The sequence below is a fragment of the Fistularia commersonii genome, chromosome 29 (genome assembly GCF_037954325.1).
Source record: "Fistularia commersonii isolate RoL2024-O1a breed Wild chromosome 29, RoL_Fcom_v1.0, whole genome shotgun sequence".
NCBI classification, from domain to species: domain Eukaryota; kingdom Metazoa; phylum Chordata; class Actinopteri; order Syngnathiformes; family Fistulariidae; genus Fistularia; species Fistularia commersonii.
In genome coordinates, this window is record NC_141312.1 from 9,872,731 (window position 1) to 9,899,192 (window position 26,462).

General features: G+C 35.6%; 1 protein-coding gene across 5 annotated transcripts in view; it reads left to right on the forward strand.

Moving 5' to 3' along the window:
- LOC147216952 (glutamate receptor 2-like) overlaps positions 1–26,462 on the forward strand; it is a 66,451-nt gene that overhangs the window by 14,148 nt on the left and 25,841 nt on the right. For all 5 annotated transcript variants that reach the window (XM_086176652.1, XM_086176650.1, XM_086176651.1 and 2 more), the window contains exons 4-16: positions 1,082–1,203; positions 2,649–2,723; positions 8,659–8,712; positions 9,996–10,154; positions 10,487–10,654; positions 12,868–12,972; positions 13,075–13,182; positions 13,630–13,693; positions 14,236–14,378; positions 14,961–15,176; positions 16,963–17,117; positions 17,627–17,825; positions 20,026–20,273. In XM_086176652.1, the coding sequence (XP_086032778.1) occupies positions 1,082–1,203; positions 2,649–2,723; positions 8,659–8,712; positions 9,996–10,154; positions 10,487–10,654; positions 12,868–12,972; positions 13,075–13,182; positions 13,630–13,693; positions 14,236–14,378; positions 14,961–15,176; positions 16,963–17,117; positions 17,627–17,825; positions 20,026–20,273 (1,816 nt within the window). The remainder of the gene's footprint in view (positions 1–1,081; positions 1,204–2,648; positions 2,724–8,658; positions 8,713–9,995; positions 10,155–10,486; positions 10,655–12,867; positions 12,973–13,074; positions 13,183–13,629; positions 13,694–14,235; positions 14,379–14,960; positions 15,177–16,962; positions 17,118–17,626; positions 17,826–20,025; positions 20,274–26,462) is intronic.

The following is a 26,462-nucleotide window of genomic DNA, read 5'->3' on the forward strand; positions in this document are numbered from 1 at the left end:
TTGGAACCAAAGAGCTTTGTAATTTATTTTCTGGGACACACAAATGATCGGATGTTTCAAAGCCAAGGAGTCTCATTGCCAACTGTGATGTGTTTTCCCGCTATTTTTATTGTCAAATTGAGAATGTGAAAGGTATGATGTGGCCCAATCAATAGTGTGGCATCTCTTTAAAAAGAATGAATGCAGTGGCAAGTTCAGTAGCATCGAGAGGCATAAAAGACCTTAAAAGTGGATGATCAAAGAATACATTCCTCTCCAATGGAAAACAAACACCTAAAAGTCACAAAAATTCTATTTAGATTCAGCACCTGTGACATGTTAACTAGTGGTAGTATGCCTAAACTTGATATGCCAAGGTTCTAGTTGTATAGGCATTGGACAGTGTTAAGGAATAGAATTATACAAACAATAACTGTCTGATCATTGAGATGAAATTTCTATCAAACTCCTTATAAAGGTATGTATTGTATTGAATAAAAGCTTTGATTTACACCTGTGGTGAAAAAATCATTTTTAAAATCATTGCTTAATTTTGCAACATTGGTGCTTTTGACAAGGCACTGAAAAAGAAATGCAAACCTTTTCAAAGACATTACTTTCAATACTCAAATCCAATACATACCTCTGATCAATCTGTTTTGGCGGGAACTGTTTCGAGGGAACTTAACCATTAGTAGTCAGTGTATTTGTACACTATGATTTATTATCTCAATCGTAATAATTTTAGACATAGTGTGTACATTAGAGCAGTGATATGTCCTGTTGAATTGACCAGGCTTTTGATATTGAAATGCGCAGTACAAACCTGAAAATATCCCATTCACATGTTTGTAAGTTTATTTGAACTGAAAGAATATTGACCCCGGGTAGTCACAGGCATGCAAAGAGTTATGCTTTGTGATTTTTTTGAAAAAGTTTGTAATTCAACATGATGTTTTTAAAATTATGCATGTCAGGTTATTTTGATAAACTTTGAAGGACAAGGGGCTTTTCCTTTCCCATTGAAAGGGAAATGGAAATGTATTTAATTTAGTAAAGTATTTATAATATGAAGAAAAGTTTCATGTGTTTTTGTGTGTAGGTCTTTCTACTCTTCAGGTCATTTTGGACACTGCTGCTGAAAAAAAATGGGTTGTCACAGCAATAAATGTTGGAGACCTGAAAGATGAGCGTAAGGATGAAGCATACCGTTCGCTATTTCAGGTATTCTCCTCCCTCATGGTTCATAATTCAGGGTTTTTACTCATACCTCAGCTAACTGGAACTACAATGACTATAATGTGTTTCTTTTTATGTATATATAGGAATATTTAATGGTTTAGAATGCAGTATTTGTTATATGATAATCAAAAATTCACCACCAAGACCAACCTAATGCATATGCTTTCTACTTTCTATTAATGACTTTTGTCCAGGGAACCAAATAATTTATTGTAACGATCGAGGATATGCTACTATACTAACAGGTACATTTAACATGATAAAGGAATGTCTTTCATATGCTACCTGCATAAAAGACAAAAAAAAATCATACTATACTATTCTATACTACACTATGTTATACTGAAATTTCATTTGGATTTAATCTGCATGGCTCAGCGCCATAAAAGTAATTTTAGAATGCTACTTCATAAAATTACATGCCTCAACTCTATTATTATAATGAACAGAGATCAGTTATCGTTACAGTTGCAGTAATTTTTTGATAAACCTCAGAAAAATTCTCACAATGCTTCAGGCACCTGTCATTAAAGCTTATTTACCAAACTTAGTTTTTGAGACGTTTTTCCTCACATTGGTTCAAAAGAACCCAGGAGGGTTGACCAGAGTTATAGCTTTATAGGGTTTGGACTGTGAAGGTTCTCAATCATCCAGGTCAGGGTGAATTCTTGTCGAAATCTTCTTTGGGGCAACTGTACTTGAATTTCTTCACTTTACGACGTTTTACTCATCATCCGAGAGGCTTCTTAAGTTCTGAATTTCAGAAGAACAAGAAGATTTTGACAAGAATTTTATAGGGGTTCTTTTCGATCAGGTGTGAGTCATTAACACATTATTTATAAATCATTGCAGGATTTTATGTGTTCAGGAATTTGATAATTGTTGAAAATCCCAAGACATGCCAGTTAGGGGATTATAATGTTGTTTTTTGTGTGTGTGTATGTGTGTGTGTTTGTGCGTTTGGTGTCATTTTTTTGTCTGACCTTTCTTTTCCAGTCCAGACCCCATGAAATACTTAAATGACAAATACTTAGCATCGGTAGCAACACATGGAGGAATGCTTTTTCTTTTGGAGGCTGTAAATTTCAGACTTGCCTACATGCTAGTGTCCACAGTTAAATAAGTCTTGCATCGTATTAAAACTTTCTGATGACCATTTGTGTAAATTGTTTATGTAATCAATTTGTTCTATTATTGTTTGTCTTAAAGTACATAAGAAGTATTAGAATGTCAAAACTGTGGGGTTGTTAGAAAAGCAAAACGAAAATTTCAAGTATTCAACATTTCAAGTAATTTAATGTAAAACATTCTAGAAGATGACTATTGTAATCTTATTAAGTAGACCCACGCCAGTCACAGTATGACAGAGTTTAATTGTGTATGTTTTTGAAATTGTTCAGTAATGATTCTTATTACTTGTGCCTTAGGACCTGGAGATCCGTAAAGAGAGACGTATAATCCTAGACTGTGAACAGGACAAAGTCAAAGACATCATGGAACAGGTTGAGAAAAATAATAGTACTACTTCTGCTGATTATGCACGAACATCATCTATCCATTTATTCATTCAACCATCCACCATCCATCCAAGGTTGAAACAGAGACTGGGTAAGCTTCTTACATGCCTTTCATGGGTAAATAGATATTTTGTCATAAACAATTTCCTAAAGGCTTTATTTAGATATTTGTGCAGTTGTCCGGGTTACCGTCATCATATCTAGTGATGCTATATATTTTACTTGGATTATTATTGCACAAGGCAACAACCGCATAGATACAGATTTTCTGAAAGTCTCAAGTTAATCGAAATAATGCCACAATATTTTAGTTGTGATTTCTCATGTGGAGACAAGAAACCAGTATCAATTGCTAGAAATGTCCAAATGGCTGCATGACATCTGCATATTCATCGCTAAGCTTCAACCGTGTACAACATTGAGGAGCTCTGAGGGCTCTGTTCCCCTTCACAACTTTTATCAGGTTTTCTTTGATTGACAGAAGAAAATCTCAACAAAAAGAAGGACGCATAAACATTTTTGTGAAATATAAAAAATATAGACATTTTGATACTGCACATAAATCAAGTTCCCTTTAATTATCCCATGTGATTAAATCAAAGAAGAGGCTTTAATTATCAATGAAGTTAATGACTGTACAGAATATGACCAGTCAAAAAATAAATCAAATTTGTAACCACACATTACTGTTACCATCAGGTTTATACTGCATTCCAAAAAGGAATTGTAGATGAAACACTGATAATCTGTGAAAGTCCTTCTTTACTGAAATAAAAAAAGGGGAACAGTTTTTCTATAAGATTCTTACATTTATTGTTAACACACATAGAACCTATAGTACGGTACGTGAAATCATCTAGGACTCTTTTAGTGGATTCCAACTTCTGTATTAAAAGTTAGAGGATGTATTTTTTTCAATTTGTGCATTGTCATATATATGATAAATTGTTTTATTGCTTATTGTTACACATTAGTCAAAATCATTTCTAACATCGAAAAACATTTGATAACTTAAGATTATTCATCACAGAAAAATATACAGAAGTAAGCAACATGCAAAAATAAACAGCCCCTCTCCCCTGCTGTATGTTTCCTCTTAATAATAATATGAGTTGTTCCTACATTACTACCAAAGATTGAATGGTGAGACAATAGGGGACTTATACACATTTTAATTATCTAAACAGCAAGGCCCAAAGGGCACAGTGCAGCGTGCTCTCATTTCATTAAAGTATCACTTAACATCTGTTAGGAGCCATACATGACCAGTGGGAAAGGAAACTGTTTCAATGGGGTCATTCTTTCTCCCTTTGATCATTTGTAGATGTGTAGGACAGGTTGTTTTTTAAATATGGTTAAATAAAAAGAAGGTCAGTGGTTATACCCTGTCAAGAAATTGTTTGTAGGTATTATGATGACAGGTTTCTCAAGGGAAAAAACAAAAGTTAGTTCTTCCCGCTGAAATAAATGCTCTCATGAGGGGATGTGAATCACAATTATAAATAGCTCACAATCAAGAGCAATTCAACCCTCATATATAATCTAAAAAGCATCAAACTCTTGCAATATAAAAACATTTTTTTCAACAGTCCCCACCCCCCAAACAACAATTTTATTGAAACCAAAATATAATTCCTTTGGAATATGTCTTGATTGGTGCTTAAAATGATCTTGTCTAAATATGCAGGGATGTCTCCGATAAAGACCCCCTGGGATGGCAGTTCGATGGTTCAAAACTAATCTATGCCATTTTGTCTATGGATTACTTGGGTAGTCCTTTTCCTAGGGCAAAACAGAGAACAGCATATCCATTTTTATGGGAAAATTGTCAGTAAAATTTTCTAATTATGCTTCTGTCCATCTCTGAGATGAGCTCAGGGAGGTATGGTGTATGGTGTTACACTTTGACTCGAGTTAATCATTCTCTGCACACCTTAGGAAACACAGATAGTTTAACTTTTCTGCACTCCTTCCTTGCTCTACAAGGTGATTCAGCTATCCCATGAAAAAAGGGAGAGAACATTTTGAAATGTATTTAACATTTTCTGAAATACTATTTGTGCAATGAAGGATAGAATTTTTTTATCACTGACCTTGATGATGATCCAGCAATACTTAAAAAAAGCCACTTCACCACCCACCCAAGTAGTTTATTATGATTTTTGCAACAGCTTTTAGGTGAGCCTGAGTACCACTATGCAGATAATATCCACTCAGAGCCCTGCAAGATAAAACGATAATGAATCAGCTAAAGGGATACATCACAATGTAAAAAATGAGAAGCAGTCTGACGCATAATGCTGGGACAAAAGCTTTCCAGTTGTTGCTCAAAGTTGAATCTGCAACAATGTTTGCTGTTCAGATCAACCCATACTAACACCTACGTGTATGCAAGTTGCAAGAGAATACAAAAGAAACCTATGGGTCTATTTATGTGTAATTACATAAGAGTAAACAGCAGGACATGAATACATACATACATACATACATATATACATGCATGCATACATACGAACATACATACATGCACACATACATACATACATACATACATACATGCATACATACATACATACATACGAACACACATACATGCACACATACATACATACATACATACATTCATGCTCAGCTACTGTTCGGCAATACAGACACATTCTATGTACTGCATAGACCTAACACAATGCTGATTAATACAATGCAAAAAGCAGAAGGCCAACAATTTCTTTTGCGAAACAATAACAAAAAAAAATGGAGTACACAAATGGAAAATGCAAGATGGGAAATGAAAAAGAGTTTCTTGTAAAAAGCAAATTGACTAAAAAAACAACAAAAATCCATATACTGTAGCTTTTAGACTAATTGAACTTATGTTTAATGATGTCCTTGGTGTTATATCTCCTGACTTTTTTATTTAATGCTTTGGTTGGCATGGTTAATTAACACTAACACATTGTTAAAGCATATACTTGCTCAAAGGTGTGAAAGGGTTTTTTTCAAAGCACATTATATAATATTTTACCCTTGATTTTTTTTTTAAATCATGTTTTGCCAAATCTTCTTCTTCCCTTTGGCTTTTCGCTTCAGGGGTTATGGAATCATCTATCTCCATCTAATCCTATCCTCTGCATCCTCCTCTCTCAAACGACATCCATAAATCCCCTCTTTGGCTTCTTCTCGCCCCCCTGCATGGCCCCCCAGCATCCTATCCATCCTTTTCATCTCTTGCTACTGCCAGCTCTGTCCAACATGCACCAATAATTAATGTTTAATATGGCTGCAAGAAAAAAAAAAAAGTTTTTTGGTAGAAGGCTGGCTCCCCCCATAAGGATACAGAAATCTTAAACATGTCTAATAAACAATCCTTCTTATCAGGCACTATAAAGTTTAGGATAATACTGGGTGATGTATAGCTAAACAGCCTCTCCCCTATTTTTTTCAATTATACTTTATTAAGCCCTCGCAGGAAATTATTTCCCTGCACTTAACCACTTATGGATTAACCATGAGTAGTTGGCAGCCATTTAGTAGCACCAGGGGAATGGTTAGGGCTTCAGTGTCTTGCTCAACAACACTTTGACAGACTTGGAGGAGAGTGGAAATCGAATCAGGAATGTTCGGTTCCAAGGACGACCACGCTCCCCAATGAACCACGCCGCCCCATATACACTTTCTCTTTTCTCCATTTCACCATTTTGTTCCTGCAGGATAACTTACTTTAACTTATTACATACATTATGGCTGGTTACATCTGGATTAATCTTGGAGTAGCAATAATTGGTTGAATGTTGTGTTCATTATATATGAAATTAGTGTAAAATTATATTTCTCTTATGAGATATAATCCCAGCTAAAGTAACTATCGAAAACTACTGAAAATATTGTACAGCATGATACTACATTGCTGGAAGGAGGCAAAGAAGGTCCCTGGTTCAATCCTGACAGGTAGGAGCATGTATGTTTTCCCTGTGTCTGCGTGGGTTTCCTACCATCCAAAAACATGCAGCAGGTTAATTGCACAGGATAAGCGGTATTGATAAAGAATAAACAAATGCAATGCTGTATCATTTTAACTTAACACTTTGTATTCACCAATAAAAGGACTCCGGTATTTTCCCAAGATATGAGACAAAATCTGTCTAAAATGTCTTAAATGTAAAGAGCTTCTGGAGATGACTAATTGCAATTTGGCCTCTGACAATCCTGTAGAAACATATTATAAGCATTGTATTGTTAGGCCAGTGTTGAAGGAGAAGTCTGGAATTGAAATTGAAGATGTGATGCTCAGTGCGGTTATTGGCTATGCCCTACAGGTGGGATGTGAGTTAGAGGAGAAGGAGAATTTCTGGAGTGAATTAGATGAAGTGATGCAGAATATCCCCAGAGGTGAGAGAGTGGTAATTGGTGCAGACTTCAATGGACATGTTGATGCAGGCAATAGAGGTGATGAAGAAGTGATAGGCAAGTTTGATATGCAGGATAGGAACATCTAGGGACAGATGTGATAGACTTTGCAAAAATGTTGGAAAGGGCTGTAGTTCATACTTTTTCCTGAAAAAGGCAGAAACATAGGGTAACTTATAAGAGCATAGGTAAGAGCATGCAGACTACATCTTGTATAGACAGTGTAATAGTAGTGGTGGGTCAAAGGCAGAGCAGAGGGCAAAGTGGTGGAAGGTGAAAAGGGAGGAGTGTTGTATGGTTTTCAGGAGTTGAGAAAGGCTCCGAGTGGTCAGGAAGATCATCCAGATGACTGGAAAGCCTCAGCTAATTTGATCAGCGAGACAGGTAGGAGTGTGTCATCTGGAAGGGAAGAAGATAAGGAGAGTTTGTGGTGGAATGAGGAAGTGCAGGAGTATGTATAGAAAAAGAGGTTGGAGAAGAACAAGTGGGACACTGAGGGGACTGAAGAGAACAGACAGGAGTACGAAGGACATACGATGACCTCTATGCAAGGTTATGTTTACTTAAGTTACAGTTATGTTTACTAAAGCTAAGAAAAAGTTCTTTAGACAGAAAATAAAACAATTTGATTATATTGTGTCAAACAAAAACAAAATACAGAAAATGGAAATAATGAAAGTGAATAATACACAATGGGAAAATTGAATAATGCCATTACACAAAGAAAACATAATGGTCAGTAGTAATCTTGTGCAGAGTGTGTCACATTTTTTATGCCAGTACTGATCCGAGGCTTCCCTGGAGATTCTAGTTAGTCCAGTCATCTATCATTGCTTAGCTGCTTTAATAACATATCTGATTCTACCTTTGCTCGGAGGGTGTCACGTTCGATGAATGTTTCTTTAAAATAAAATAAAAATCAAGTAGGTGGGGGGCAGTGATGTTAATGAATGAACATTTAAACAAAAGTCACATGAAGAAACCTATAAAATTAACAGCTATGATTGTTTCAGGGCTCTAATCCCAAAATGCTAATGCTCCCCCTGCTTACCCTCTCTTTCTGTTTTTTTTTGTTTGTTTTCAGATTTTTTTTGCTGGGATTTCTTGAGACAGCATGCTTGTAGAGTGGAAAAAACATTCATTTCAATAAAAGCAAAGGCAACATTTTGTCATTTCTTAAAGCTTTCAATGTACAGCACATTGAATTGCTTGCACTTACAACAAACTGTTTTTATTTTGTGGCAAGATTTTTCAGTGAACATTTCTACCAAGTCAAAAGGTCCTTTGTCATATTGACTGGTCTGTCTTTGCTGTGCATTCTCCATTTTTTGCCAAATCACCAGCTTCAGTCAGAACTTAAAACATCATCTTTCAGAAATGTCTTATGTTTAGGATTGTGAACAAAAATAATATAATTTCAACACATAGTGGAAAAAGACATGTTTTTTAATTTAGGGACCTTGACTTGCACATTATTAGTTAGTGATGTTAACCGATGTTTTTCTGTTGTCTTTAGGTCATCACTATAGGCAGACATGTAAAGGGATACCATTACATCATTGCAAACCTGGTGAGTCATTATGTCTGGTTAACTTTTGCGTGTGTGTGTGTGTGTGTGTCTGGGTAGGTATGCACTGTATACTCTTTACAATGTTAAAAAAATAACAATGTTCTTCTCTCCCCTTTTGGGTGGTAATGTGTTTCCTTCAAGCTTGTGTCCTCCACCAGAGGCCTGGCTGGTGTAAATAAACAGTCTCTGGTATGGATCAGAGAAACAGACCATAATCGACTTGTAAATAGTGTTCATGGTTCACTTCCACTTGAACTCTGATGCGGTTCCTTTGAGGTCAGAAAGTAAACAAACTAGATATAGACCAGGGGTCAGCTACCCGTGGCTCCCTGTGGCTTTTGAAAATAATCAGCAAGTATTTTATTTTAGTTCATTCATTTTTAAAATGTAATTTTAATTTGAAGATTATGGTGATCTTGTAGCGTCCAAATAAAATGTTTTCAAATATTTTTGTCGCTCTTGATAAACGACTGCACATGCCAAAGGATTACAGCACAGAAAGAGGACAGCCTTTTTGGTTTGCTGCCAGTGGATCATTCAACTTCGGCTTTTTTTCATAACAAGAAGAACTCAAAATACGCATTGAGTATTTTTCTTAAAAGTAACCTTCAACCAAACGTCTTTTTTTTTGCAGTTTCAAATGTCTTTTTGCATGCAGAAATTTAATTTAGTTTTCTCTTCAGTTGTTCATTACAACACATTTTATTTATACATTCAAAGTGTTAACTGTCACATGCACAGTTTAGAAATGTGTTTCCCTGTACAGGGGAATTCCTACTTTGCTCTCTGCAGTGCATTTGAATACATATCATAAAGGAAAAAAAAAAATATATATATATATATACATATATATGTATACATATATATATGCAGCACAGCTTTTAATCGGGAAGATGAAAAATCTTTATTCACAATTTGAGTGAAAGAATGATGGCAGTGGGTTTGCGTGCCCTAAGATTAAAAAGCGATGTGTTCTGCTTGCTGAGTAAGCGGTGGATGGGGAGTCAGTTCCTTGTTCTATCCAACAGACAATTGCTTCTCTTCTTCATTGTCTTCTTCTCTGGTGTTAATGACAGGTTTTTTGAACCAAATGGAAGATATATTAATGTTACAGGCAGGCAAATGTTGCAACCGCATTATGTTGTTGGAATGCTTTGACAAACCAAACCAAAGGAAAGTACCAACATTCTGGACAATGTGAAAATTACTAAAGAGTTGTTTCCCTTTACATTTTACTTTGAATGTTAGATTTACTTGAAATTAGTTTTGTCTCCCTGTTGCAGGGTTTTGTTGATGGGGACCTCTCTAAAATTCAGTATGGAGGAGCAAATGTGTCTGGCTTTCAAATAGTGGATTTTGATGATCCAGTGGTGTCAAAATTTGACCAAAGATGGGAGGCTCTGGAAGAGAAGGAGTATCCTGGAGCAGATACACGAATTAGGGTAAGACTTTAGCACTTTACATAAATTTACCGATAGCATGCTCAAGGACATCAAAACTCTTTATATAATCATGTCTGCATTAACAGTATAACAGTCATGTTTAGAAATACGAATTTTGGTTGAAATTTTTTGTGATACTTGAAGCTATTTTTGCATGGTAAAATAAACTCAAGAGAAGAGCAGCAATTCTACTAATTTTAGTTGTCACAGTGGCTGATGGCTTTACAAAATCAGTCCAAAGAACTGTATAGATTGATAAATGTCAATAACCAGGAAGCACTGACATCATACTCTTTGAACCCTTATTGAAGTGATTTTTCTTTGTGTTTTAGTACACTTCAGCCCTTACATATGACTCCGTCAATGTGATGACCGAAGCCTTCCGTTTCCTTCACAAGCAGAGAATTGATATGAGCCGTCGTGGTAATAGTGGCGACTGCCTTGCCAATCCAGCTGTGCCATGGGCACAAGGGGTGGAAATTGAACGTGCCCTAAAACAGGTAAATAAGTGGAGCGTTGTCATTGAGGAGAGACAATGGCTGTAGTGAACACGTTTTTCCAGAAAAGACAGGAACATAGGGTAACTTATAAGAGCGGAGGTAGGAGCACCCAGGTAGTCTACATCTTGTATAGACGAGGTAATCTGAAAGAGATCGGTGGCTGCAAAGTAGTTGTAGGTGAGAGCGTAGCCAGACAGCATAGGATGCTGGCTTGTAGGATGACTCTGGTGACAGGGAAGATGAAGAGGACAAAGGCAGAGCAGAGGACAAAGTGGTGGAAGCTGAAAAAGGACGAGCGTTGTATGGTTTTCAGGGAGGAGTTGAGAAAAGGCTCTAGGTGGTCAGGGAGAGCTTCTAGATGAGTGGACAACTACAGCTAATGTGATCAGGGAGACAGGTAGGAGAATAATCGGTGTGCTGTCTGGAAAGACAGTAGATAAGGGGACTTGGTAGTGAAATGAGGAAGTGTAGAAATATATACAGAGAAAGCAGTCACCAAAGAAGAAGTGGGACACTGAGAAGACTGAAGAGAACAGACAGGAGTACAGGGAGATACAGCAGAAGGTAAAGATAGAGGTAGCAAAAGCAAAACAAAGGGCGCACGATGACTTGTATGCTCGGATGGACAGTAAGGAGGGAGAGAATGATCTGTACAGGTTGGCGAAACAGAGAGATAAAGATGGAAAGGATGTACAACAGGTCCGGGTGTTTAAGAATAGAGAAGGAAATGTATTGACAGATGCTAGAAGAGTGATGGGAAGATGGAAAGAGAACTTTGAAGACCTGATGAATGTGGAAAATGAAAGCTTTATGGATGTCGTGAGAGAGGATATGAAGGTAGTTGGTGTGAGAGAGGAGGACACATAGAATAGGGTTAGATGGAGAAGGTTTATTTGCTGTGGCGACCCCTGAAGGGAAAAGCCAAAAGGAGAAGAAGAAGAAGAAGCAGATAATTAAATGGGAATATGCTGGCTTTTACTGTCAGTTTGAAAAAAATCCCAATATAGTACAATGAAGCCTTTAGTGGGTTACTGCTATGGATGCTAAGTATCTCTATATTGGGGAGGTTGGAGAACGGGTGTATGGTGTGTGCTGTTCTTGGTTTTAGAAATTGAAATGCTGTCTCATAAAATTGCATTAAAACATGCAGCTCTGAATAACAAGCTATTATTTGTCCATCTCATAGCCCTTTGTAATGTAGAGGTGTATTTAGTCTCCAAAGGCAGTGTCTCAGTCATTTTTAAGTTTTTTGGGGATGTATGGTTCTAATCAAAGCTTTGTTTGAGAATAAATGTGGTGAAAAAAAATCGAATGAAGATTATTTCCAGTTATAAACTGCTTCTAGGAGTGATTTATGCTTTCAGCCCCTTTTATTATTGTAAAGTGCGTAGCTGCGTGTCTGCTAGATTGGCTGTTAAAGTCATATACATGGAGCGGCAATAAGATACTCTCCACACAACTGCACCTTACCAGACATTGGACAGGTAAAACACAAAGACATTATGCTAAATTTACCAAACTGGGCTGATCCACACCCCTCTCAACTCAAACATAAACAAGACTATCATCATGTTATTTAAGTTAAGCACAAGCTGACAGAAAAAGATGACCGTTACACTCTTTGTCAAAGACTTTAACCTTGATAAACAGGTATTCTGGATCATTTAAGGGCCAAAAATGCTAGCGAAAATGAATTCTTAGTAATGGTTCATCCTATGTAACCGACTCTAAAATTTGAATGCATTCAAATTCATTTGTACACTTTATTGTATATCTTGGGCCTTTATTTTTTTCTAGCGCTAATGCCAATGGAGGTGTCATTATAGATTGTAACAGAAATACGCTTTCCAAAATGTTCGCAACAAATATATTGTGCATCAATTCATTAAAATCCAATTAATATCTACATCTCAAAAAAATTGTGGGATCGACTTTATAAATTCAAAAGAAAAAGACAGAATACAAGTGCAGAGAGTCATGTGAAGTGCTCACCATAATGGATCATTTTCCACTAGGCTGCACCTGCCAGCTTACAAATGGAATTAAATTTTAATTTTGGCTGATTATTTGGGTTTGATTATTGTCTTGCAAATCATTTGGAGCCACCATTTTTTATGTATTGAGTTCACACTTTGAGTTTGCATCTTTTGTGGTTTATTTGAAAAAATATAGTAGCTGTGTGTGTGTGTGTGTGTGTGTGTGTGTGTGTGTAGGTCCGTGTTGACGGTTTGACTGGAAACATTCAGTTTGACCAGTATGGGAAGAGGGTCAACTACTCTGTGACAATCATGGAGCTGAAAAATAATGGACCTGTGAAAGTAGGTGAAAAATGAGTTATAAATCATAATTGCATAATTATAATATCATAATAGCATTTTGCCATAGTTAGGATGTAACTATTGTTTTTTTTTTGTTATTAGATAGGTTATTGGAATGAAGTGGATAAGATGGTGGTGACAAAGTCAGACCTCTACCCTAATGACACCATGGGGATGGAGAACAAGACGGTCATCGTTACAACCATACTGGTAAAAAAGATATTTATTTGAGTTTGCTGAAGAATAAAGAGTAAATGTGGTCCTTGTGAAAACATTGTTATAAAAGCATCAGCTGCTGATATAATCAATGGTACTTTCAGCTAAGGATTTCAAGATTACTAGCGCCTAAAATGGAAGCAGCTGTTAATATGTAAATTTGGCATTTAAAGGGAACATTTATTGTGAGAACACTTGGTCTCTAGAAAGAGTCTGCAGAACAGGACAGAAACAGAAAATAAACAAATGGTAAACAACTCTAATATGAACATCAGTGTGTCGTGTAAGCTATACACAAAAAGACCTGAGCCCACCTTCTGGCCTCTGGCTCCTGGAAATAATGCTGAATGCTATACTCCTGTCCTGCCAGGAATGGAGGGATGAAGTAAACAATGTTAAATGGATTACTTAAATGGTGTGCGCCTCTATTTTTGTGTCTAGGAAGCCCCCTATGTGATGCTCAAGAAGAATGCTGAGCTGTTTACAGACAATGACCAATATGAAGGTAGTAGATATTGTCGATTATGGGATCTGACCCCTTTACTTTACTGAAGCCTTAAATATTGCTGAAAAAACTCACAAATTCAGTTTGCAAAGTTCTAAAGCTGAACAGTTATAATTTTTTTGGTTTCATCTTTTCATGTGTCACATGCAATGCCATATGTTAAACATAAAGACCGAAAAAAGGAAAGTTAACATTGATTTTCAGTGTACAAATTGGTCACACTGAGATTCATACTGGATTCCTTTTGTTTAATGGTGTTTATTGAATTCATAAAAATATTTTTTACCATTACCCATAACAATACTGAAGAGTCTTTTTACTCTCTCAAGGTTACCACAGTCTAATATTGCATCATGCTATATCCTCTATTAATGGTATTCAAGGAAGACTTTAAACAATCTGAATGAACAGCTCAAGACATCCACAGCTTCCAATTTGCTCTTAGAAATCATTTGCACAATAACAATGCCATTTTCATTTGTACTTAATGGTTGCCTATTTTTGAAGTTAAAATACTTTTTTTGTTTGTTGATTGATGTCAGGTTACTGTGTTGACCTAGCTGCGGAGATAGCAAAACATTGTGGAATACGTTATCAGCTTCGGATTGTGGGAGATGGTAAATATGGTGCAAGAGATGCGGAAACAAAGATATGGAATGGGATGGTTGGAGAATTGGTGTATGGGGTAAGATAAACATGTGCACAAACATATATACAGTATATCTTTGTTGTTCATGTTGACAATCCAGTATCACTTTATTAACTGTGATCATAGAAACATAGCTTATAGGATGACATGACCCAGTGTTTTCATGTTCTGGATATTTGGAATATTACTAACATAATATAATACACAAAATTGAAGCCCAACTAAATAAAACAATTTTGAATCAAAACTAGGGATTCTATGTTGATTTTATTTATAACTGATGACCATTTTAGTTTGAACATTTGAAAGACTGATAACAATTAATCAGCAAACCCATTTCATTCACAAAAATACTTTTTTTGTATTTATGTTTACTTGTTTATTTTTTTTACTCTGTTCTATAATTGATTTGGGGAGGTTGTTTACTTATCAGATCTGTATCTGAAAAATAGCAGATTTAAATGGTAACATAATGTTACTTTCATGTTTTAGTTCTATCAATGGGTTAGATATTGAATTTTAAAGAAGTTTTGTTTTGTATGTTAATTTTTCCTTTTCTCCCTTGCAGACCTTTAGTACAAGTTGCCATCACATTTTGTTTTTCTGTTTTTCTAACAGAAGGCAGACATAGCAGTTGCTCCACTGACCATTACACTGGTCCGTGAAGAGGTGATAGATTTTTCCAAACCCTTTATGTCTTTGGGAATCTCCATTATGATAAAAAAGCCACAGAAATCCAAACCCGGGGTTTTCTCCTTCCTGGACCCCCTGGCCTATGAAATCTGGATGTGCATTGTCTTTGCCTACATTGGTGTCAGTGTCGTTCTCTTTCTGGTAAGTTGGTCTATGGATTGATATGTTTTTGGGTGACAAGCATATTGCATTTACAAATAAACAATGCATATAGTTTTCCTGGCTGTGCAAAGATGCATGAAATGCCTTTTTTCCAAGGCTGTCATGGTAGCCTCTTTAATGCTTGTTGAACAGTAAATTCCAGTATCCCAGTGTAAAACTCCAGGTCACAGCACCCTCAATAATGGCAAATCATCTGTGATACTAGTTTCTTCCTTCTTGAGTGGAGAGAGCCAGATTCATAACACATTCATAAACGGTGTTCAAGCATAGCGCTCCTACTCCCTATTTGTATAACTTTTCAGTTATATTCGTAAAAAATGTATACATTTCATAATATTCTTAATAAGTTATGTAATGGATACATACAATTACGTTTGAATAATGCATTAATAAATAATTGAAGAAATGAAACGTAATACGCATAAATAAATCAAGGCAAAAAATCATTTTTGCAGCAGAACCACTATCCCTATATTCATAATTTTATTTATTTGATTTAGTTATTTGTTTATTAGTTTGTATATCCAAATAGACACCTTTACAAAAAGCCAGGTTGTGGACAATAATATATTTTTTTTCTTACTAGCCAATGTCTTGCAAAATATGTGTTTGAGCAAATTCAGTTGAAGTAGATCTTTCACCATTGGATTTAAATTGGGAAAATTTTAAATATAACTGAAGCACTATGAAAATATACATAAGTGAAGAATCCTACTTCACACAAGACAGATCAGTAATGATAACTGGAGGTGTTATGAGGTATGGAAAATTTGGGTCGGAGTTTTGTAAACACAAACGTCAATTCAATTCAACAACATTCAATGCAATGCTCTTGTCAGCCGTTGCCTATTGCATACCTCATCCCCAACACATATTATATCCCCTTCTGGCATGTTAGATTTACAACAAGCTGCATCTAAAAAGACAAGACTAATCAAAGTCTAGGATCATTTTTTGCACATGGACAAGAGTATATAGGGAAAGGATCCCTTGTGCTTAGCTTATTTAGAATAAGACCATAATATTTGATCTTGGTTGAATTTGGTTGCAGACCCATCATGTTGTTGCTCTTCATCGGCAAGCAAAATATGTAAAATATGTTACAAATATTCATAAAAACCAAACAAATTAAATGTCAAAATTAAAATACATATTAAATTGCTTGTGGCATATTGAAGTTTAAAACTCACAAAGCATCAAGGCCACATTAATAGGTCAAGTTACTCTGCTGCAGACAGTCACGCTTTACCTGAATATTACCTCTATCATATAGACATAGAAATACAGAAGTACCTAAGAAGATACATACACAGAGAAATACAAATTAATGTAAAAGTGTGGAAATATGCGAATATCACAATTGATAAAGACATGCATAGATAAATGAATATTCAGACAGATATACAGAAGTTCCAATATTTTGATTGCGTATATTTATCTTGTAATTTACCCTAGCATTTTTTTAATTATCTGTCTTAAGTTGCATTAATATTAATTCCTTTTTTCATTGTTGGTGCTTTCCACAAAAAAGTGATTTGCAAAAAATGAAAGAAAGAATGACAGGTCATGAAGGAGTGCCAGAGTAAAAACAGTCGGGTGAGAATAGGCTCCAAGAATAAAAAAAAAAAAAAAAAAGCCAAAATACTGAAAATATTTAGGTGGGAGTGGAAGAGCGAAAAATGCATCGATATTCAATGCAAAGTAAGTTAAGCCCTGAAGTTAAAAAAAAAAACGGAAACCTCAGCAATTTAATTCTATTTTGTAGGTATCCAGATTCAGCCCCTATGAATGGACATTGGAAGAGCCAGAGGACGGAGCGTTGCCACTGACAACAGAATCTACCAATGAATTTGGGATCTTCAATTCACTTTGGTTTTCTTTGGGTGCTTTTATGCGACAGGGTTGTGACATTTCCCCAAGGTAGTATAAATGTGATAAGACTAATTTCCAAATTCTGCTTGTAAAAAAAATCTGTAAGCCTCTTTGTGTGCAGTTTGATAAACACCAGAGGCTGAAGTTTGGATCACATTTTGGCCTGCATATTAACATTTTTTGGGGAAGATTTGGACCCAGTTCAGACTTGACATCAATGTTAATTTTGTGTGATATGATCACATATGACATTGGACTTTGCTTGTACTGTTTCAAAGAATCTGTCCTAAATTGCCTGGTCTAAAAATGTCATCATTTCTTCCCCGTACCTTTTCAAACCAATTGCTGCATCACATTCCACTCAATTGCTCTTTTTGTTGGTTTAGGACAGAAAAATATTGCTTTGTTTACATTACACCCTTCATTTGCAAAATAACATCTATTGGCTTACAAAAGATTATCAAAACCTAAATTGCAAATCCACAGGTACATCTACTAAAGGGATTAAAAAGTAAATTTCTTTTGTGTTTCATCTTCTTCTCGGTCTATGCCTGCAGGTCACTATCAGGACGTATAGTGGGAGGTGTGTGGTGGTTTTTCACCCTAATAATAATTTCCTCATACACTGCCAACCTGGCTGCCTTTCTGACAGTGGAGAGGATGGTTTCTCCAATTGAGAGTGCTGAGGACCTTGCCAAACAGACAGAGATAGCTTATGGAACACTGGACTCTGGATCCACCAAAGAGTTCTTCAGGGTAAAAACTGCTTTATGGTCCTTATAATAGACTGTTTGCAGGTTAACAGTGGAGCTTATATTTTCCTCTGGTAACAGGATGCACAGAAAATGTGAAACCCAATATTGCATGACTGTGTTTGTTGTGGTAATGACCTATTGTAATATTACTAACTTTCAGGTCCTTTTATAACCTCTTGTTGTATACCATAAGTGAGTGAGTGAGTATCCTACTGCGATACTTTATGTTTCATATTATGTAGTCGACAAGATACATTAAACTGTAATATAGTGAGTGTGGGGACTGCTGGTTAATATGTTGCAATCCAACGTCTCATAAGGTCAGGGCTGACAGTTCCTCACGTAGAAATAGGTTTACTCTGATAACCAAGTATAAGTCATCTCTGAGTTTTGCGTTTTTGAAACTCAACATCCTGGTTGTTCCACTTCTATGTAGTTTTTATGTCAAACAAAAGAGAGAATGTTCTTTGTGTCCTATCTCACACATGTTGTGAGCATGGTCAAACTAAAGATAAAAAATGGAAGATCCCCTTTTCTTGTTAATGCACATTAACGACAATGTAAAAATTTTGTGACAAACAGAGGAAATGGGCTTTAAGATCCAACATGGTTAAATGTGCCTTTGATTAAATATGAGTCAAAGATACACAAATATACAGTACATGATTCATACCCATGCTATTAGGAAAGAGAAAATGAAAATTATTATTTCTGTTTGTCAAGAATGGTTAGAGTTCATTTGTAATTGCAAATAATGATATTTTGTAATAGATGGTTAAGTAATGTACCATTCTCAAACCCCAAAAAGTAGGTGTGTTGCAAACAATTATTCATTCTTGCCCGGGGCTTTTACAAAATGCATGAAAAATAGCAATTATTGTAATTTCAAATAGTCCAATAGTCTTGTTAATGAACTGCAGCAAATATTATTGTCAGATATTTCAACATGATCAGCACTACATGCTTTTTTTACAGTGTTATACAGCAGCAAGTTTTTTTATGCTGATTAATACATTTATTTAGCTCCAGGTTTAACTTGGGAAAACCTAGTTACATCATGTTTTGTACTATCAATAAAAATCAAAAGGGTCAAGTGACTTTCTGCTATCAGTTGAGCTGAGGCACTTAGCTTGAATTAACTGCCACTTAGCTCAAATTAACTGTCACCGTCTTCATCGAAGAGCATTATTTGTAGCCGTAATTTATTATTCTAGTAGTTAATGCAGTGTTACCTAAAGTTAGTTGAAAAACACTTACTGCCCATCTAGGTAATGCTTCATCATGTAGATCAAAAATCCACTTAAGAAAACACTAAATTAATCAAGCTTGCCAAGTTCTAGAAGAAATAGCGCATAATTACATTAACAACAGGTCTCCCAACACATGCTGTCACTACAACCCTCTGAAAAGCTGCTTTCTAGGAATGTCCTTGGAATCTCTTTTAAACTGCACTGCTCCAAAAAATAAAGGGAACACCAAAAATAACACATCCTAGATCGGAACGAATGAAATCTTCTTATTAAATGCTTTGTTATTTACTCAGTTGAATGTGCTATCAACAAAATCATACAAAAATGATCAATGACAATCACATTTTTCAACTCATGGAGGTCTGGATTTGGAGTCACACTCAAAATTAAAGTGGAAAAACACACTACAGGCTGATCCAACTTTGATGTCCTTAAAACAAGTCAAAATGCATCAGTGTTGTTTTGTAAGTGGACAGTTTGATTTCACAGAAGTGTGACTGACTCGGAGTTACATTGTGTTGTTTAAGTGTTCCCTTTATTTTTTGAGCAATATATTTCTACTGTGTTGATGACTGATTTCACTTACAACAGGTCCTGGGAGATATTTGGAACTGCCAAAATCGGAAATTGTTTCAGAATACCAAAATATCTAAAATCTAAAATATATTTTAAAATATGTTACATGGTTTTCTGATATTGGGCATTAACTTGTCAATATGGAAGTAATTTTCAGATTTATAAAATATAGATTATAGCATTGATTTGTTGATTTTTCATTTAAAGTTTTATGCCAACACAGATTTACTGAGTCAATAGCTGCAGCATACCCTACATCAGGCTTACCTACTGTACTTCCTGTACCTACCTACTACCTTCTGAAATTTGCATAAGAATTTGTAATTTGTATGAAATTCTTCTCTGAGAGCGTGCGTCTGCCTTGCTTTTTTTCAGCGCTCGAAAATTGCCTTGTTCGACAAGATGTGGCAGTATATGAAATCAGCGGAACCATCTGTCTTTGTTAAGAAAACATCAGAGGGTGTCCTACGTGTCCGAAAGTCCAAAGGAAAATATGCTTACCTGCTGGAGTCTACCATGAATGAATATATCGAGCAGAGGAAACCCTGTGACACCATGAAAGTGGGAGGAAACCTTGACTCCAAAGGCTACGGCATTGCCACACCGAAAGGATCCCCATTAAGGTGGGTGGATCACTATAACAATGCAAGCCTACCTGCAGTGCCATGTACCATTCACACTACTAACCTGCTGCATAGCGTACTGTCTCCTTTCCCTATTCGCATAAAACCTTCCTTTCTAATCGAATTTAAATTCTTCCGATTCTTAATTTTGAAGCTGTAAGCAAAACAATAAAACTACACTGGCTGACCACCTACTTCAATTGTTAAGGTTCGGAAGACAGTAATAATCGGCCGGTGCATGAGCATTGCTCAGTAAGATAAGCTGGTACGGGGCGTGATGTAGTGTGGTCCCAGGCCTTTGTACCTACTGAGTAATGCAGTATGCAAGTGTAATGAATGGGTCATGGCGGCTTACTTGTTGTTATAATAATCCACCTACCCTGATGATATCATCTCAGTGGTTTGTATTTTTATCCATAGTTACCACCTCTGGCCCATGACCACTGGTGGTTGCTGTGTTGACTCGGGGAGGGTTGCAAGTTTATGATTCCTGGTCTTAAAGAATTATTGCATTTTTTTCTTTCAAAATACAGAAATATTCATACCTACTAGCTATCTAATTAATTAAATAAAAATGACAGAGCGATTTTAGAATAATGTTGCAGGGTCCATTAATTATGATATAGAGATGTAGGAAAAAAGTAGTTCAAATGCGCTGACTCTTTAAGACTTGGATCAAGGGGTTAAAATACTCAACTGTATTTTATACAGGTGTGTGTGTGTGTGTGTGTGTGTGTGTGTGTGTGTGTGTGTGTGTGTTTTCCCACTTTTATGTATGTGTGTGCTTGCTTTGTGTGTGTGTCTTGGTGGTCTGGTTGAGGGAAAAAGAGTTTGTGCAAAGGTTTTTGGACTGTCAAGTCATGATATTTCATTTTAGCTTCTCTCTTGAAATTATTCCAATGCCGCAAAAAAAAGAAAAAAATACAGGACTTATCAGAAGACTATATGTTCAATCAACCTTTGGTTCCTTTATTATAAGCGACAATCAGTGAAATAGAAAAATTACCTTTACTATATTTTCATTTGCCAGTATTTCTTCCGCCAGTTAACACAAAACAATAAGTGCCCAAAAACATGCATAAAAGTACACTATAATATTTCTAAAAATAGAAAGAGCATAGTATTTTGCAGGCACAGTATGTCTGTACCATGTTTATACTTAAATATTCTGCATATATGTATAAAATAACTTGATTTCTATCGTCAGACTATTATTATTGTAGGATTTCAATTAATGCATTGCAAAAAATGCAATGCATTAATTGAAATCATAATACAAAAAATCATTTACAAAACAAGATGTTGGTTTTATTAGGGAACAGTGATTTTTTCAAATATTGCATTTTGTTTCCAAGATGATTCAGTAGATCTGCTATGAATAATTTTATAGTTAGTAGAAGTTCAATATTTGATAGGAATTAATATCCTAATTGGATATTTTACACAGAGGTCTTGGGGCGAAAAGCTTCCATTATACAAACACCAATGTTTATTTTTCCCGGATCATGTACCAAGGACTTCAGTGACATTTGTTGATGTTATCGTGGTAAAATCTTGGGTTTCTTAGGTTAAGTCAACAGATTTAACTGAAATATCAGTTTTAGTGAACTGTGAAATAAAAAAAATTAAAAAACAGTCTCGTAAACGTATCCCTCACAACTGATTTTTACACAAACTCTTTATAGTCGAAAATGTTGTTTCCTACCCTGACTTCTTGGTGGTTGTGAATGCAGGTGGATGGACAGTGATCATTATTTTGATTGTGCGCTCAACATCCCAGGAACTGTTTGATATTTCACTGTCATTGAAAGAATTTTTTTCTTCCAGTAATAACAATGTAATAGTCAAAATAATTTCCATATTAGAAGTGCACCCAAACAGCATGAACCACCGGCCAAACAAAATCAACTAACCTTTTCTTTTGATTATAAACACGACTGAAATACTTCAATGATACATCTGAAGTCACACCATAACTCCCAATTGAAATCTTACAAAGTTTGAATCCAACAAGTATAATAAAATGTATTACTGTCCTGCCATTTACAGACTCAATCATAAATTCTGTCATTTTATATCGATATGAATAGCAAGTCAAGTGCAATATATGTATGCTTTTATATTTGTGAATATGAACTGCATGGGCTAGTTTCTAACAATTCTTTCTTTTCATCTTATTTTACCTACTTACCTGACGCTGTCTCTCACTCTCTAATGTCTCAATGTTGCTGCCTCTAATTCAGCTCCTTTGGCTTATCTTTCTCTATCAGAACTATATTCTCCTGATCGGAACTGCTTGTATTTTTCATATTAACAGTTAAAGCTCCATTAAGCAATTTATACAGAGAAAAGTAGTAACAAAGACATTATCATTCTACCACCCTGGGCTTGAACAGAACATTCTGGACATCTGAACTTTCAAGGTGATGTCACTGAAAGCACAGTTGATGTCTACAAACACATGTAGGTATTCAAGGTTGAAAAGTTTGTCGAGAGAAAAGGAAAATAATACCTTCACTTGCCTCTACTTCCATCTCAACAAGTTAACTCTGAAGATATGCCCCCCTTACAACGCTTGAAAGAAAATAGGCAAAGGGTATCTGCTGTGAGCTTATTCGTTACAGATTACAAAGTCTTAAATCTTTACTTTGGTAGATTCCATTTCCATCTAGCTAAGCCAAGTCCTTACATCAGAGTTTTTCTGCCATTTCCCTTTTTCTTTCTGAAAGGCAGTCATGTAATTTTTTTTAATCCTTATATGATGCATGGCACTGCATGAATTGGATGGATTGTTGTCTTATTGCTGCATTTGTTTAACAACAGCAGTGACCACTTTGAATCATTACCATTCCCTGGAAGGTTCATATTTGGCCCACTGTTCCAAAAAGTAAAATTTTGATGTTTTTATCTATAGATCGAGCGACAGTGTCGGACGTTCGAACTGGATGTACAAGAAACCCTTTGAATGATTTGAATATGAAATAATTGCTTAATGGAGCTTTAATTGAAATGTTTTTCATCTGGTATGGTATGACTATGGTTGTTGAACTATGGTAGAACCAGAGGCATATTTTTGAAATTTTTAAACCTGTCAGTCAGAAAAAAAATCCTTATTTTAAATTGAATAGAATTGAATCTATAACTCAGTGAACATAATATTCTACTTTCCCATGTCTCTGCTCCTAGCATAGTGGCAATCTCATGTTTCCCTTGTTGCTACTCTTGCAGTCAGAGGTGGTGATTGAAATTACAATATCTAGGTTCAGTTCACATAAAACCTAGAATAATCAAACTCATCATCAATATAATCACCATGAAACAAACCTAAAGTGGTATCCATAAGAATTTCAGTCAGTGAAATCTGAGGTACACTAAACCATTAGTCTTAACTGTCTTAACCATCACATTTACTTTTAGATACTCCAAAGTCATGACATCCCATTTACCACTACAACTGGGGCACAGATAGACACCATCGGCAACAATTCCACTACCATTTCATCCACCATTTGCAACATCCAAACTATTTTTAATTTTTTTTTTTTTCTTTTAAAGCTCTTTAAGCTGGATTGTTCTATTTCTTTTTCAGGAGTAAAATTGTTCCTATAGGAAGCACAATAAATTATCATGTGAGATTGAAAAATCACTGAGGAGGAAATAGTGGAAGATATCATGATCTAAAATACTCCACTGGGCTAGCTGCACAAACATGTATCTTGTGATTGCACACATATGGTGTGTGTGTGTGTGTGTGTGTGTGTGTGTGTGTGTGTGTGTGTGTGTGTGTGTGTGTGTGTGTGTGTGTGTGTGTGTGTGTGTGTGTGTGTGTGTGCATGTGTGTGAAAGAGGGGGAGAGAAAATAATGCTGAAGAGTGAGCTAAAAAGAGTTCAAGACAACCAATGACAAATAATATCTCTACTTGCCTCTAGCTCCATCTCAACATGTTAACTCTCTGAAGATATGTCTCCCTTACAATGTTTGAAAGAAAGTTTAAGTCAACCAATATTAGAAATGTATTTTCTGCAGTTTCATAAATTTAAATAGCCAGGTTTAGACAAAAAATCTGAACAAATAATTATTTCAGTTATTCTCCAACTATGAAGTCTTGAAAAATCAGATTTTCGTAAAAAAAAAAAAAAATGCAGTGATCATATTTTCCTTGAGTCAACCTAAAATGCAACCTATTTCAATAATTACAAATGCCATACTCCATCAATATGCTAAAATATTGTCACACATACAGGATTTTAACTTGTTGGGCATAAGATTAGCTGAAAGGTTTGCCGTTTTGCAAGATAATCTCGCCCTTTCTTTTGACATAAATGTCACATGACAAAACTCCTATGTGCACAATGAAGCAGAAAAAATTAGAAAAAAAAACACTTATCTGATAATACATGAAAAATACATGCTTTTTATTTTTAAATTATAATATAGAAATATAGTCAGTGAACAATAGAATATTCTTGAATATCTTTAACAAAGACCATACGATAATCAAATTAAATGTTTTTTTCATTTCCTGAAAAAAGTGTTTTTTTCAGATTGGAGGTTTTGCATTCCAGCTTCTTGAAGATTCATTTATAGAATATAGAATCATTTAAGACTGTAGAAAGCCTGGGTGATTCAACACAGACCAGAACCAAGGAAATTGCTATGTCTTTGCTGGAGCTTTACTCTTGAATTGTATTTGATATATCTAATACAATTGTATAGATGTATTCCCAAATGTGCATTCCTCTATCATTCCTCTATGTAGTTCAAATTTATGAAAAAACATCACTGTTTTATCCCAACTGACACTCCAACCAAGTTGTTTATTATGTTGTCGTTTTTTGTTGGCTATTCTCTTTAATGCAGTGTCTAGGTTGGAGATATAGACACTGGAGTTTAATTCTGGAGGACTGTTTTCTCTGTTTACAGAAAGTCTCACAAAAAAACAGGCTATCTTCCTCATCTAATATTGAATATACACTTGAAATGCAATAAGTCATAATTATACACTTATTAACGCTTAGCATTATAAACGTTACTTCCACCTCCAACTACTATGAGGGCCAAATTACTTCTCCTAGCATACATTTTTGTTATAGTATGTTAAAGCTTAAGGCTTCCCAGGTTTGGGAGAGCGAGGCTCAGCACACCGCACAGGCTGATTCAAAAGAGTTTTTTTTCTCTATATCTACACAAATTCTTACATAATTAAAAATTTTATATATTGATTTTAAATACTTAAAAAACACTAAGTGTCTTTATATATATCTATAACTAATTGGTTTATATTTATAATAAATTGTATCAAGGAATGAACAACCTAGGTTTCTCTTAACATAGTGCCCCATATTAATGTGGAATAATACAATTCGTGAGTATACACCAAGGGATAGTTTAGTCACTGTAAAATCGATCAGCAAAGTCAACCTGAATGGCAGTATATTTTGTCCTTTCCCTTTTCATACCATATTTTGCACATATCTTTGTGCAAGCTCTAGTCATGGAGGAATATGCATTAATCCAGTAAAAGGTCCACTTAAATTATTCCAGTAGGTCAAATTATATCATCCAGGGTAGGCAAACTTCAGTTGTGTGTGTGTGTGTGTGTGTGTGTGTGTGTGTGTGTGTGTGTGTGTGTGTGTGTGTGTGCGTGTGTGTGTGTGTGTGTGTGTGTGTGTGTGTGTGTGTGTGTGTGTGTGTGTGTGTGTTGGTCATAATAATCCTCTTTTGAGCTTGTTGTAGAAACTAAACCTAGACCTGTCAAGTTTTATGAAGACATTTAACCTGAGTGAGGAGTTGTTGGTATATATAATTAGAGCCCGAGGAACAAGATAATATGGCTGTTGCCTGAAGTAGGGTTTGAATGGGGGGTTGTTAGGAAAGGTTATGAATCATTTTACCTCCTGATATATATTGAATCGACCATGTCATTTGGGATACACTGGTTTTAAGGCAGGAGGGTGTTGTCCTGTCCTGGGACTGAGCACTGAGTCATATGTGGCTTAAAACGTGTGTTGAAAGCCACCTCTTCTGTTGAGTGATGGTCTCTCCAGTTTGACATAGAGGGGTTCTTTTGCCCCTGTGTTAACCCAGTTGTCTTCCATGGCCAAAAATTACCATCTTTAAACGAGTGGCATTTGTCCTTGAGATGCATGTGAAGTACTGAGTCCTGACCTGAGGAGCTTGCTCTTCTG